A 14,775-nucleotide genomic window follows, 5' to 3' on the forward strand; every position below is an offset into this window, starting at 1 on the left:
CCACCATCCCTGCCATCGCACTTGGGGGATATAACATAAGGATGAATAATAAATGGGAAGGCAACTCTTGACAACAGAGAGAGAGGATATCAGCTAGTGTAAGACAGTGACTTTAGAGCATTTCCAGCTAACACACTCTGCTTCAAAGTTCTTGCCTTCTACTGGTCCAGACCTCTGGAGTTCACATGACTTTTTTTTTTAATTTATTATTTTTTTAGAAAGAAACTGCATAGTCTCCCTGTAGTGAAAGGTGAACCTAACTGACATCTTTCATGAACTTTTAAAAAAATCCGAAGAGGATTGATAACTCACAAAACACTGCCTTACATAATCTTTTTGGAAAACTTCATGCTTTTGAGGTGAGCAGCCTCCACCCTCTCACCCCCAAATTAAACTTCACCAGAAAATTTGCCTAATTTTCTTATTTGGCTTGTCACCTCTATGAAAGGGTGTGTCTACAAGCCTTGCATTTGTTTATTCTGCTGAAGCTGGCAAAAACCTGGTGCCTTTGACTAGTTTTGGGTGTTAAATTATTTAGATATTCCAAAATTAAAACCATCGCTAAATTGAGTTAAGGCTGAAGGGCATTTCAGCAGGATCCAACTACCACCACACCCACCATCAGAAACCACACTCTTACAAATTAAACTGAATATAGCACCTCTGTGTTGTTCAACTTAGTCTCCTATTCCTCCTTCATTCAAAAAATCAGGAAGAAAAAAAAAGTCTACTTTAAAATGTGAAAATGAATAAGCAGTCATTGCTCTCAATTAACCTCACTAAACCTGTATCTATCACCTTTTGCCTTCTACCTTCCCCAGTCAAATATGTTTTCGCAAGCCTGCTACATCCCTTACAGGTCACTGGTTTCAACCTCCTCACTCAGTGCCTCTGTAGTTGACAACAGCTCTCTTCCTATCCAGCATGAGAACCTGGGAGGCTTCAGACACAGCTATGTGCTCACAAAAGTCCCACCCTCTTCATTTCAGAGTCAATGCCTCTGCACCCTGCTCATTTGCAACTCTTTCTTCTGTCTCACACACTCCGTTTCTCCCAAGACCCTTCCCTTCCATGTTTCATTTCTCTCAAATAGGGATTTCCAACAGCCCCCAGCCAAAAGACAGTGTTGAGCAAATGACGCACTGGCAACAACAGTATCTTTAAGTTTGCCTTAGTTTTCCATGTTTTTTTTTCTTGCTGTACCTCCCAGATTACCGGCTGAGGACTCCAGAAACTCCAGATGCCACTTGTTTTGCCAGTCAGTAATCTACAGAAAGTCTGTGTATCTAAATTACTCATGTATAATCATTCATTGTTGGGTGTAGGGCATGCCTCCCTCATCTTTTAGTAATTCCATCACCCACAGGATACCTGGCTGCCATCTTCCTGTGCCTTCCGGATGATGTTCTGCCGAGAATCAATCCAGTACAGCTGCTTATCCAGGGGGTCATAATCGATGGCTCGAACATTCCTCAGACTATGGATAGGGAGTATGATATCCGGACTCTGCTGCTCATCTATCACCATGCGATTAATTGCATTCTTCTGACTGAACAACAGAAAGGTTGTAGGAGCTTGATGGGTTAAAAAGAAAAAGGAGAGTGAAAGGGTTACACATAGCAATAATGCTGGGTATTTATATGTTCAATAACAACAACTGCGATACAAAACCAGAGGGTACCTATCATTTCATTCCCCTCCTCCCTCTGCCTTTGCCAAAAAAAAAAAAAGTTTAAAAAAATCAAAACATAATAACCCCAATGTCTGATTGGTTTGGAAAGACTTTCAATTGACCTCTTTTTACTATAAATGTCTGAACGTGGATGTGACAGGCAAAGATACTTTTTTAAGTCGCAGGACCGATGCATGAGAAAGCTTCTGTCAAAAATCACCTCAAAGAACAACGGTCAGCTATGCCTCTCAAGGAACTGACAATTTTCTTTCTAAAGGGGTCTCAGGGAAATGGAGCTCCACTATTTTGAAGCTGAACCTTTTATTAGGTACACTTCTACTTGTAGAGGAAGCTGAGCAAAAGCCAGCACTGGTTCCTTATTTAGAGGTCCCAGGGAACAGAGGTTGCCATTGGAGTGGTTCAGACCTGTTCCCACAAACACTCTTTCTGCCTGCACTGGAATGGAACAACAACTAATTCACAGGAAAATCTCTTAGGTTTGTGCAAGGCTGCGTTTTTATAGAAAAATCTATTCACTCTTCCCAAAGGCATTATCTTTCTTATTTCTAGGTGTTCATCTGTGACTGTTAACCTGCAAGCAGAATAAAAATATGATGCTCCTCTCCAGCTTCCCAAGACACCTAGCAAAAGCTTCCTGGAAAAATGATTTTTTTCTTATAAATACCATCAAACATCAGAAAATAAGACTTCTCCACCCCATATAGCTGTAGTTTACTGTCTATATCTTATGGTAAGTGCACAAGGCATTTAATATATCCTTAAAAAGAAATTATCCCTGTATTACATAACTGGGCCAGAAATCAGAGCAGGTAGTTAAAGCATTTTCCCTTTTCACAGCATTCTTCTCAATAATGGTCTACCTGGAGCCACTGCTGTGCAAGACAGCACACGAGCCAGCAGCCAGAAATGCAGTTTGCAGCCTCCCTGAAGTTCGTACAATCAATTCTCTATAGCACAAGTCTGGAGAGATTAGCAGTGGGACACTGCACTCATTCAGTCCAGCCTGCAGAACAGGTAAAGGCAGCACCTTGGAAAGGGGAGGTAGCAAAAGTCTTCCAGAGAACATCGTCACCTTGCTTTGTTATTTTAGGCATACACTTTGAACCTTTATTCTGGCTGCTGGAAAAAAAAATCTGGAGGTGGGGAGGGGAGTTTCCTTGGTAACTAACATTCAATCCTAACATCCTATAACAATCAGGCCTAATTGCGAGGTATTTTTGCTTTCTGGAAAACCTGTATTTCCCCTCTAAGCGTTTCTCCAATAATTTAAGCTGCCTTCTACTTAGCTCTAAACTGTAGAAGAAAGCACAAAAAAAAGCCAAGCAAAGTTTATATGAATGTGTACAGCAAAATAATAGATTCAGAAAGCATCAGAATTCTTACCAAGCAGTTAAAAAAGCAATGGAAAGGGAAAAAAGCTTAAGATATAATGTTGCAGGTAAACATACCATCATAAGCACCTAAAATTCTTTCCACTTCTCCCCAGAGACACCCTCTCACTGTCTAAGATTGCCTGGCTTCCAACTTTGAATTGATGGCTCATTATAAAAAGCAAGAGCAGAATTTTCCCCCTTGAGTCGCCACATCTCTGAAACAGTACCAATTTCAGAAATCCCTTCCCAGTTTTCATCATTCTCCCTCCCAACAGTCACATATTTTAACTATATTTTTTTGGCAGGCAAAGGGAGTGCAACGAGCACGTCCCCTGTGTAACACTGCCTTCAAACTTCATGACGTGTGGTAGGTTTGATGAGATACTAGTTCTCATCAGAGCAGCGTGTCCTTCCCGTAACTAAAAGAATCTATGCATGCATGAGCAGGGTGATCCAGAAGGGAGGAACCGGCCTCTAGACAGGGCTTGGACTAATAATAACGTTCAGGAGTACATAAGCAAGTAAAACAGGCAAGAGAAAGTTAAAACTATTCATGCTCCAATTATAGTGGCCAAGAGAAAAATTAAATTATACACAGAGAAGCCTAAGTCTCCAATTACCTACAAATGAGAAGTTGGAAAGTTCCCAGGTTTGAACATGGAAGCAGGAAAACTTCTAATATCTCACGAACGGCCTTGAACCATACTGTGGGGAAACGGTTCTATTTGCTCACGAGATATTTCCTGTATTTTTCTCCTTCCTTTGTTACCAAGAACATTTTAACAAGAAAACATGACCTTTGATTATTTTGCTACTTATTCTCCGCTGGAAGTCAAATTCCTCCACCTACAAAATCACAGTCATCACCAGAGAGTTGAGTGCCAGCCACGCTTCTAGCTCACAGGAAGGTGCGAGAGAATTAGAGTATAAAAATCCAGTTGTTGTGCAAGCGCCCCTCGTAACAACAAAAGGGAAAAGAGTACAGGACACATGGGAGGTTAGACAAAACAGAGTTTTCTGAAAAGCATGATTTTGATTTTCAAAAAATGCCATGAGGTGGCATTTGTGGAATGAGGTGCCCTGCTTTTGGCTTTAAGACAACAGCTGGATCTCTCTACTCATGCATAACTGGGACAAGATACAATCTGTCTCTCAGTACCATGAATCTCTTCACCCACTGACTAATCTGAATGACACCAATGGAAATCAGCCATCCAGTGTGGCTGCCAAAATTATGAGAGGTTTACTGGCAGCCAGTTATTGAGAGATGGATAAATTATTTGGTTAGAAACTAATTACATACAGCCTGAGGGGCTGTGCGGTTCATATTCTGCACAACAATAAAGAAAAACGGGGCTTGGCTGCACTGAAATCAGAAATCTGAAGTGCTGGCTTGACCATGGAGTCAAGCCTCTCCTCATCGAGGAAGAAACACTTTTGGGGGTACAAGAGTGGCCCACCTCAGCATCTCATCAGTCAGCAGACAGAACTACTACAGAATTAAATCCTGGCCCACCTAAAGGCTATGCAAAGTCCAGAATATAGACCAAACTATCACATATCGTTTACATCAGACAAGATTAGAAATAAATAAGCAAGTAAGCACTGGAGAAGGTTTTCACAGACAGATACAAAACCAAAAGCATTTTGAGCCTTCCTGCTTACACAGATTTAGCTGAGTCACTTAAAAGATTCACCAGAGCCACTCTTCTTATTTTACTCTGATACTGGTCTGTTGCAAGATTTTTTTTATTTTTTTTTTCTTGCTTTCAATAGTCTATCTTCTCTAGAAAGTCAGTAGAATTTTAATATTAGAAATTTATATTTAAATATACCCTGCTTCCTACGGAGGAAGGGAAGCTAAGGAACCAAAATTTTTTCAAATACACATTTGGTATTAAAAATAGAAACTAGCTTTAACTTGGCCTATCAGCAAACAAGCTTCACCATCTCACATAAAAATAAAACCCCTCTTTCCTCCAAGTACAAAGCTTGCATCTGTTACTAAATGCATCTGCTTCTCTGGTTTATTTTCCTTCATTACAGCTTACCACTACAAGTCCTGTTGTCGGAGTTCAAGGAATAGTGAGCTGGGCAGCCACAGACAAAACCACCAACAGGGACTGCTAAACACAGGTGAGAGCAGTGGCCATTGCTGGAGGCACACTCGTTCCAGCCCGCCTGCCTGGAGGAATGGAAGACCAAGATATCCATAACGTAATCCAAATGCCCTTGGATGATAGTTCGGTTCTGGCCACTGGTCTTGTTGGCTCGTTCGATGCTACGCCGACTCCAGTCTGTCCAGTAAATGTAATCCTGGTACTGAGTCAAGCCGAATGGGTGAGGCAAGTCATCAGCTATAATCTCACGGTCAAGGCCTGTTTCAAAAAACGAAGGGAAAGAAAAAGCAGAATTATATGAGGACAAACGATATGCTGTTTAATGCTGTTGGACATGTCCCCTGCACAAAGTTTAACACATAAGTATAAGTTACTGTTTCATTATTACAGAAGAAAATTACAAAGTAATGTACAATATTCAAAAGACCATCCTGAAGTCTCAGAGCCTATCACAGAAACGTGCTAATGCTGCTTGTGATTCACAGAAGACAACGTATTTTACTAAAGAAAAAAGTCTCAGCTTTGAAAACGATCGTGGTTCTCAGAAAGATTCGGTCCTTTCCCTCCTCCCCAAAACAAACACGTTCCCTCTGAAGGAGATGCAGGACTCTGACACTGTATTCCCAGTTCAGCATCTCTCATGCCACATTTGGGTCTCTGCCCGCTGCTTACAGAGAGAGAATTGTTATGAACTTAATAAAATTCTACACTGTATTATGAGAAAAATTAAATGCACAGGGTTAAACTAACCTGTCTCTGGACTGCTGTAACAGAAATGAGCAGTCAGACACTCAAAGTAGGAAACGGATAGTTGTGTATACTGTGGAAATGTTAGGAGACCTTAAGGAGCAGGGAGGGGGGAGGGAGGGGAAATGATTTCAACCATGTTATTTCAACCACTTCATTACCATGGGATGTCCTACTGCCTAGTCACAGAAAATGAACAGGAGATTACGAAGAGAAGTCTTTGCACAGAGAAGACAAGTATGCACAGCCCTGCATTCTGATGTCTCTAGCTACCGGCACAGGGAACACAAAATTCTAATGCTGTGCCCAGTTCCACAGTACACAAGGGAACGCTGAGCCAGTCTCAACAGCACACCAAAATACAGGAGAAGCTGAAGAAAAGCTTTTATAATACACATAATTCCTATAATGCATTTTCTTGTTTTGATCTTTTTCTAGCTTTGTTCCACTACTGCAAATGTACTGTTTAAAGTAGACTAACCCCTTTAGCCTTAAATGATGGCTAGTGATAATGCTAATATGAATAATTTGGCACAAAACAAGGCAGTCCACTCCTGCGGGTACCAAAAAGTCAAAAAAAGATACTGTGCAAAACTGAGAGGCCTTGGGTCCTCAGTACACTACCCTGGGCAGTGAAAGAATAAAATATTCCACCTTCATTTAGTTGTAATGACCAATTTATAAAACAATGACGCAGACCCCAGCGTGAGAGCAAGCCCCCCGGTGACCAGTACTAGCCAGGAAAAGCTCTTTAGTGTGCAGGATACTGGCAAAAAAAAATGCCTGAACCCTGAGGATACTAACAAAAATTAAAAACCAAACCATATTAAATTACATTGTGAAAAATGTCCAATACACTGTTGTTATCTTGGCTTTCTCTCTACCCTTCCACAGATGAAGTGTTTGTTATGTATCTGCCAGTGCTCTTCAGAGCAGCAAAAGAAGACTCTCCAAAACACTGAAAGTTGACAGCTTTGTCCTACATAACTGAAACATGTACAGCTTGTATAATTTTAACTTTGTGAGCAACTATATCACCTAGAAGAAAATCGAGGCCTCGCTAAATGCTGTGTTGCATAAACATCAATTATGGAAGCAAATGTTAGAGGCGTGTGAGTTAAGAAAAATCTATTTTTGTCTTAAGACGTGTACCTTTGCATTATTTAAAGAATAATTTGCTGCAGGGAACTGTGAAAAAGCAGCAGCATCCCAACGACCCAGCCTGAGGCTCCGGGACTCACCTAGCATGTTGGATGATTCTATCAGGTTGGTATCAAGGTCAGTCCAGTACAGTCGTCTTTTAGCGTAATCAATAGTTAGGCCGTTAGCCCGTCCCACATTCGGTACTAAAGTAGTCCGCTCAGTGCCGTCCATAGCAGCTCTATCAATCTTTGGCTTACCCCCCCATTCAGTCCAGTACATAAACCTGATTGAAAGAACAAAAGAAAAAAAAATAATAAAAATCACATTTAATCCAAAACAGAACTCAAGGGGAGGAACAAAACAAAAATCCTTAGAAGGAATGAAAGAAAAATAAGAGCTGTAAGTTCAAGCATTTATTAAGCCCCATCACACAAAATGTTTTTCAAAATACAAGCAAGAAAATGAGTCAAGTTTCCTCAAAATACTTCCAACTTTATTTTTTTCCACTTGGAGCTAGATTTTCACTGGCAAATTCCATATGAAAGCACTGCAATCTTTACTAATCCATCATGTCAGCTAAGACACAAAAGGTTGGCAGTTAGGCAGATTCATTTATACCTGTCTATTTAGCAAGATATTTCCCATGGCACTTAGCTTCTGTTTCTATTCAGTTGCCCATCAAAAGGAGGAATACAAAAAGGTAGGTATGCAGGGTACTTTTGTTGATACATGCCACCACTCATCTCCACACGACTAAGTCAATGAGCTGCATAACAGTGTGTTACATTTCAGCCAAGGGCAGAACAACACAAAACTGTAGGGCATTTCCACTGGAGCAAAAGTAGAAACTATTACATACTCACATGCCAGTTTATGCCTCATTTGGCAGAAGCACAGACTTGTACATGCTTACATTTTCTTTAGGCACTGTACAGTAGAGAGGGTTGTATATTTGACATTTGGTGGCTAGTTAGTCACTTCTTCCAAACTGTAAAGCCAATATCATTTTAAAAACAAGTGAGACATAGCTAGACAATGTTTACATCTTTCTGCTTTAATCCCTCTAGAAACAAACACCTGTGAAATGCTTTTAATTTCAACCAAGGACACAGTGGGAAAGGTTGCTTCAGAAACTGATGATCAAGGGGGAGCTATTCTTTAGACACCTGGAATACTTGCAAATTTTTCTTAAAAATTTTGCAAGTATTTTGTCCATAAATTTTGGAAGTAATTTGTACACAGCATGGACATAAGTGTTAGGAATGCCCCCATGGTAGCAATGCCCTGAAAACTTCCATATGAAGTACGACAGCTCAGCTATAAGGTAAAAGGAAAAACAGACATTCAGGCTCAAAATGAAAGTAAATTTTTTTCTGGTCTGTTGTGAAGAGACAAAGCATTGAATCACAATAATCCTGGGAAAGAACTATTGCCAGTGTAAAACTAGAATAATCTGTAGCATCCTTTTGTTACAACTGAGTAACTGGATCTAACAATCTGGCCTTGGATGCCATCTGATTTACTTGCCTAGGCCACCCCTGGCACATCAGGGCTGAACTCCATCTACGTGTCCCGCTTGGGGCAGTGCAGAACTTTTGACTAAGCACTGCCACAATTGCCACCACCTTGTTGAAATGAAGGAGGACTGTGTTGGAGTGGTGCTGAGTCCTCTACATTGCTGTAACTCTTGCAGTGTCACTGGAAACGTGATAATTCCTTAACACTTGAAAATTAAGTTCCCTCATTTGTAAAATAAGACTAATACAATGCTGGTAAAACCTCAAAAAGGTTTTGCAGTCATTAGTTAATGTCAAATGAGCATTTAATAGAATCATAGAATCGTTAGGGTTGGAAGGGACCTTAAAGACCATCTAGTTCCAACCCCCTGCCATGGGCAGGGACACCTCCCACTAGACCAGGCTGCTCAAAGCCCCATCCAGCCTGGCCTTGAATACTTCCAGGGATGGGGGGGGCTTCCACCACCTCTCTGGGCAACCTGTTCCAGTGTCTCACCACCCTCACGGTGAAGAACTGCTTCCTAACGTCCAGTCTGAATCATCCCATCTCTAGTTTTAATCCATTCCCTCTAGTCCTACCATTACCCGACATCCTAAAAAGTCCCTCACCAGCTTTCTTGTAGGCCCCCTTAAGATACTGGTAGGCCACTAGAAGGTCTCCTCGGAGCCTTCTTTTCTCCAGACTAAACCACCCCAACTCTCTCAGTCTGTCCTCATAGGAGAGGTGCTCCAGCCCTCTGATCATCCACGTGGCCCTTCTCTGGACACGTTCCAGCACGTCCGTATCTCTCTTGTAGTAGGGGCTCCAGAATTGGACGCAGTACTCCAGGTGGGGTCTTACGAGAGTGGAGTAGAGGGGGAGAATCACCTCCCTCGACCTGCTGGCCACGCTTCTCCCGATGCAGCCCAGGGTACGATTGGCTTTCTGGGCTGCTAGTGCACACTGACGGCTCATGTTGAGCCTCTCGTCCACCAGCACCCCCAAGTCCTTTTCTTCAGGGCTGCTCTCAAGCCAGACACTGCCCAGCCTATATCGGTGCTTGGGATTGCCCCGACCCAGATGGTGGACCTTGCGCTTGGTCTTGTTGAACTTCATGAGACTGGCGTGGGCCCACCTCTCCAGCCTGTCAAGGTCCCTCTGGATGGCATCCCTTCCCTCCAGTGTGTCAGCCGCCCCACACAGCTTGGTGTCGTCGGCAAACTTGCTGAGGGTGCACTCTATGCCATTGTCCATCTCGCTGATGAAAATGTTAAACAAGACCGGTCCCAGTACTGATCCTTGAGGGACTCCACTTGTCATGGTAGAAGACCTATTTCAGAAGCTAAATAGTTTTACCTTGCTTTGCCCTGCTCCTTCCTCCCTCCCCCTGCTTACTGCCCTACTTTTTGCTGTTATATTTGAATCCAACTGAGAAGTTTCTTCTCGGGAAATCTTTCATTTTGGGGATAGGTGGGTATAATCGTTTCCACTCTTTCTCTGTCCTTAGTTCCCTTGCCCATAGCAACTAAAAAGGCTCCCTTATCTGAAGAAACAAACACTTTCCTTATTCTCAGACAATAAGCTTCACTCCCCCACTCTCAAGCTAAATCATTTAATAACTTTATTGGACCCTAACTTGTGATAAAAAGGATCCTCATTTTTAAAAGGACAAATATTTTCTTTTCAATGCTAGTCCTTTTCTAATTAATGAATTCCATAAACCTAAAACTACTTTGATTCTGTGGTTAATTAAAAAACGAAATATAAATCCCTTTTTAATGAGCTGCTCTGATTTTTTTTTTTTTTGTAGTATTCTTAATGATTATTCAGGACATTAAGAGTGTATTCCTCCAGCCCTCATACTCTAAATTACCAGGTTGTATTCCCCGGCTCAGTTCTCTCAGGATTTACATGCAGTGCCTAACAAACATGCCCTAGAGGAAACATCACAATGTTGTTTTTCACTGTTCGCAAACATAAAATTAAATCAGCAAGTTACCCCTCAGCAGGGTCCAATGCCAGTGCCCGGGGACTGTCAAGATCTTTCCACACCAGCACTTGGCGATGCTGTCCATCCAGCTTTGACACTTCTATACGATTTGTTCCAGTATCAGCCCAATACAAGTTCTTCCCCAGCCAATCTACGGCCATGCCTTCTGGGTAATCCAAACCAAACTCCACAACGTGTTCCAGTGCGCTGCCATTCATAAACGCTCTGCTGATGGTCTGCAGGGATACAAAGATACACAGGCAAATTAGAAATTTTACCAGTCTGTCATTGGGCTGGTTGTTTTCTTTGTTGCATTTTAAACACTTTCAGATTTTAGGCATCTCATAGGAAAGAGGATCTTACAATACGCTACTTATTTGCAAGGCGAACAATGCTGCTATTCAGAAGTAATGATTTACTGTACCGTATGAATGTATTCTGTGTCAATTACAATAGCGTTTCACTGGGGAAATAAATGGGATAACTAGTCTGGTCCAATTAAGCAGTCTACATGCCAAAGTGACCTTAGTAACACAGTGCCAAGTTCAAGGGGGAAATATTTTGGCTCTCCCGGGACTACACAAAAGCATCGATGTTATAGCACAGGACAATATTTAAAGCAGCCTAATGAAAAAGTTCAGGACAGAACAGCAAATAGAAGAAAACAACCTAACGGCCAATTAGCTACTTAATAGTGCAAGTGCTTCAGTACTGATGGTTTAACTTAATTTCACGAAGCATAATTTCTTCTTGGTCTTTTATTCAAAAGACTTCTTTTAACTCTTGCCATCGTGGATAAGCCTGTGATAGCAGATACAGCCAGAATTATATTTTAATAATATATCAGAGTTTAGGCATTCCCTGATTTACTATGATCACTTACAAGCCTGAAAGTAAAGGAATAATCTTAGGAAGGTACCAAGCTCTTTTTGACAACCGTGGGCTTCCTTTTGCTGTCCGCAACATGCTTCCGCATGCTTCTCATGCTCTTAACCCACAGAAGTTAACACAAAGGTTGATTTTTTGGTTACTTCCCAGTGGGGATGCTACCTGCTAATTATGCCAGTTTGTGACACAACACAGCAGGGAAATTTGTATCTCGGTCTTCATCCATATCACCCTTAAAAACTGATCAGATCTTTGCTTTATTTTTATTTCAAACACAGCTTAAATGAATACCATAGCTAAAGAGTTCAGCCAAGTCACCTCTCTCAAACTCACTGAAACGCTGTGGCTTTAACTTTTATGATTCTTCAGTTGCAAAGGTCCGTGAGTTATTGTTGGCACAGCTCTCAACCCAACTGCAGAAAACTATCTTTTATTAAAAACTAGGTTTTGGTGCTCACTATTCTGATTACATCTACAACCTATGAAAAACAAACGGAATAACAGCTAGACTCACAGATGATAGAGATGACAGACAGACAATACACATATTTCCGTCACTCCATTAGCCACCACATTTAAACACCTATCCTCAACCTTTTCCGATTTGTCAATCTAGATCCTAGACCTGTTTTACAAAGCCTGTGATTCATAGTATGTCTCATGCAGTAGCTATATAAGTTAATGAATAGGTAAGACCTATTTTCACTTCTGGACCCAAGACAAGGCTTTCCCCCAATAAACATATCTGGCAAAACATCTGATCCATGAAACCTACCATATGGCATTCTTCTCAGCTTTCTGCCAAAAAAACTTTTATTTTTGCAAACTTATCATTTATGTGAAAATGTATATATTAGATTTAAATGATGTATAGGAGAGAATGCTGCTAGTATAACAAAAATGTATGCCATTCTTAGGTAGAACAAATTCTTTTACCTGTCCCTTGAATCTTGTAAATTGCATTTCTCAATCCATTCTTAAGTATCTCAAGAACCTTGTAACAACTTAATAGCCAATACAGAATAAACCTCTACCTTCAGTGAAATGTCAGTCCAGTAAATCCGATTGTCTGTCACATCAAAATCCAGAGCAGAAGCTTCCTTGACTCCAGTGAGTGGAATCGCAACGTTGTTATTGTTCGTTTCTAAAGAGATTCGTCTGATATCTGCTCTCCGAGAAAAGAGCAGGAAAGCTTCTGGGACGATGCAGGTCTTCATGTCATTGATGAGCTCCAAGCCTATGGGGCAAGCGCAGCGAAGGCCTTGCGGTCTGTACAGACACAGATGGCTGCAGCCGCCATTGTCCTCTGCACAAGGGTTTGTACCTAAGCACGCAACAAAAGCAAAAGCAGTCATTGCATACTCACTTCAGTTGGAAGATGAAGCCAGTCCTCACAGGCATCGACGACACTATGGGTACTTTAAGAAATGCATATAGTTTTTCATATTTTATTCTCCAAATGAATTAATTTTTGTTCATTTCCTGTAATCCTTTGGACAGATGTTACTCGGCTGGAAAGCCAGTGCTTGTTTTCCTGACCCCGTGAAACAAACCCCGCATTAGGGAAAGGGATGTGGACTCCAACAGCTACTGATGTTCCAGATTCACATCACAAGCGCTGAATGGACAGTAAGTACGTAAGCAAGCAAGCATATGTTCTGCTGCCTTTTACAGTACACTGGTCCAGTTACATACCCCAACTGTATTCCTAGAGATGAAAAGTTTGTGGATCTATTTTCACATCCATTCAACGGTGTCTTCTCTCCAGGATGACAGTAAAGCAGCTCTTTGCAATACTAACTTGTGTACCTGCACATGCTGGAAATCCACCCACTATAAGAGAGGCCCAGCATTACCAAGCTCAATTAGCCAAACAGTTGGAAAGAGGGCTGCATTTAAAGTAGATGTACCTTAGGGCATCTTGTTAACGTGGTGGCAGCAACAGAAAGATACACCTCAACCTAACTGACTAATTTCCTGGGGTACAATCCATACACAGCAGCAACAAGCTGTAAGCCCTATCCACACATAGCAGGATATTCAGGGAACGTGATTAGTTCTGGGATGCTACAGTTACACTGCCACCAGTGTTTCGATAGCTAATGATAGTCAATTTAAAGCTAGATCCTGCTTTTTTACACCACAGACACTATAGGGCAGAAAGTATTTCTAGTTATTTTTAAAGACGATTTCACAGCACTAATGTGAAAAGCACTCAACAGACTAGTACTGGCTCATTCTTAGCTTTTGCATACCGGGAGCACATGTTCAGATTCAAGATGAAAAGCTGCTACAGCTGCAGTTTCATAAACAGCTGGGCTAATCTAATAGGTGGCTGTTACAAAGAGAAGTTCTCATTTTCCATGATCCTTCTTCTCCCCTTACCGGATCCAGGACTGTTCAGACCCATGAGCTGCTCCAACTCCCTAAGAAGCAGAAAAGTACCCATTTTGGGGGGTGCCTGGTTGTTTTCCAACTTGATATTCTTCCAAGTTAGAGAACTGAAGCACCTCACAAAAGACCTACCCCATCCCATCAAACCGCAGCCTGCAGTTATAATGAAATAGAACCGGATTCCGACCATTTCTAAAAATCTGACCTGGTATAAAGTGGTATCTACAGAAGAGCACTGCTGAAATTTTCTATTTCATTTCACTTGCCTGATTAGCAGTCTCACTCACCAATTATCTGGTGGACGTTCGTAGCTTTCAGGCCCATGAGATCAGGCAGTTGATCTATGATGATCTCTCTTTCTGCTGTGCGCTTATGCACACGTTCAATACTGCGTCTTTGCCAGTCTGTCCAATAAACGTAGTCTCCCAACAACGTGAATCCAAAGATATGAGGCAGCTTGTCCTCCACCAGAACTCTTCTCCCAGTTCCATCAGCATTCATGACCTAAGGATATACACAAACACAAAATTATTACGTATACAGAGTAATTCTGTCACTATTTATCACAGATTGATTAACTAGCCGCTCCACACTTTGACTTCAAACTAAAAAATAATCTCCTAGCCATTAAAATGCTACGAATGTTACACAGCAGTCTAATAAAAAAAAGACTGTATTTCAACAGGTACTCATTCTAAAAGCCATAATGTGAAATTATGACACAATATTCCTTATATTTGTTTTAGGAACTAATATTACGTGTGCCTGTTAGACATTGCCTGTCTCCCTCATTTCTGACTTGGGTCTCTTGGTTCACTTGTAAATGGGAGACACTCTGTTTTACACGAATGAAGAAAAGCTTACAATGTCAACGAGTCCTGGCGCAGCACCTCGTAGTCCACAGTCCCTCCCAAGTGAGCTGTACCCAGG

At 41.5% G+C, this 14,775-nt stretch overlaps 1 protein-coding gene across 3 annotated transcripts in view; it reads right to left on the reverse strand.

The window, feature by feature from the left end:
* LRP6 (LDL receptor related protein 6) overlaps positions 1-14,775 on the reverse strand; it is a 129,810-nt gene that overhangs the window by 23,277 nt on the left and 91,758 nt on the right. For all 3 annotated transcript variants that reach the window (XR_010073666.1, XM_063355443.1, XM_063355434.1), the window contains exons 8-13: positions 14,133-14,349; positions 12,486-12,775; positions 10,573-10,799; positions 7,175-7,359; positions 5,118-5,444; positions 1,372-1,574 (exon numbers count right to left, since the gene is read on the reverse strand). Coding sequence is in view for 2 of the 3 variants with exons in the window: in XM_063355443.1 (XP_063211513.1) it covers positions 1,372-1,574; positions 5,118-5,444; positions 7,175-7,359; positions 10,573-10,799; positions 12,486-12,775; positions 14,133-14,349 (1,449 nt within the window). In the remaining variant the exon portion in view is untranslated. The remainder of the gene's footprint in view (positions 1-1,371; positions 1,575-5,117; positions 5,445-7,174; positions 7,360-10,572; positions 10,800-12,485; positions 12,776-14,132; positions 14,350-14,775) is intronic.

Source organism: Chroicocephalus ridibundus, chromosome 1 (assembly GCF_963924245.1).
Source record: "Chroicocephalus ridibundus chromosome 1, bChrRid1.1, whole genome shotgun sequence".
NCBI lineage: Eukaryota > Metazoa > Chordata > Aves > Charadriiformes > Laridae > Chroicocephalus > Chroicocephalus ridibundus.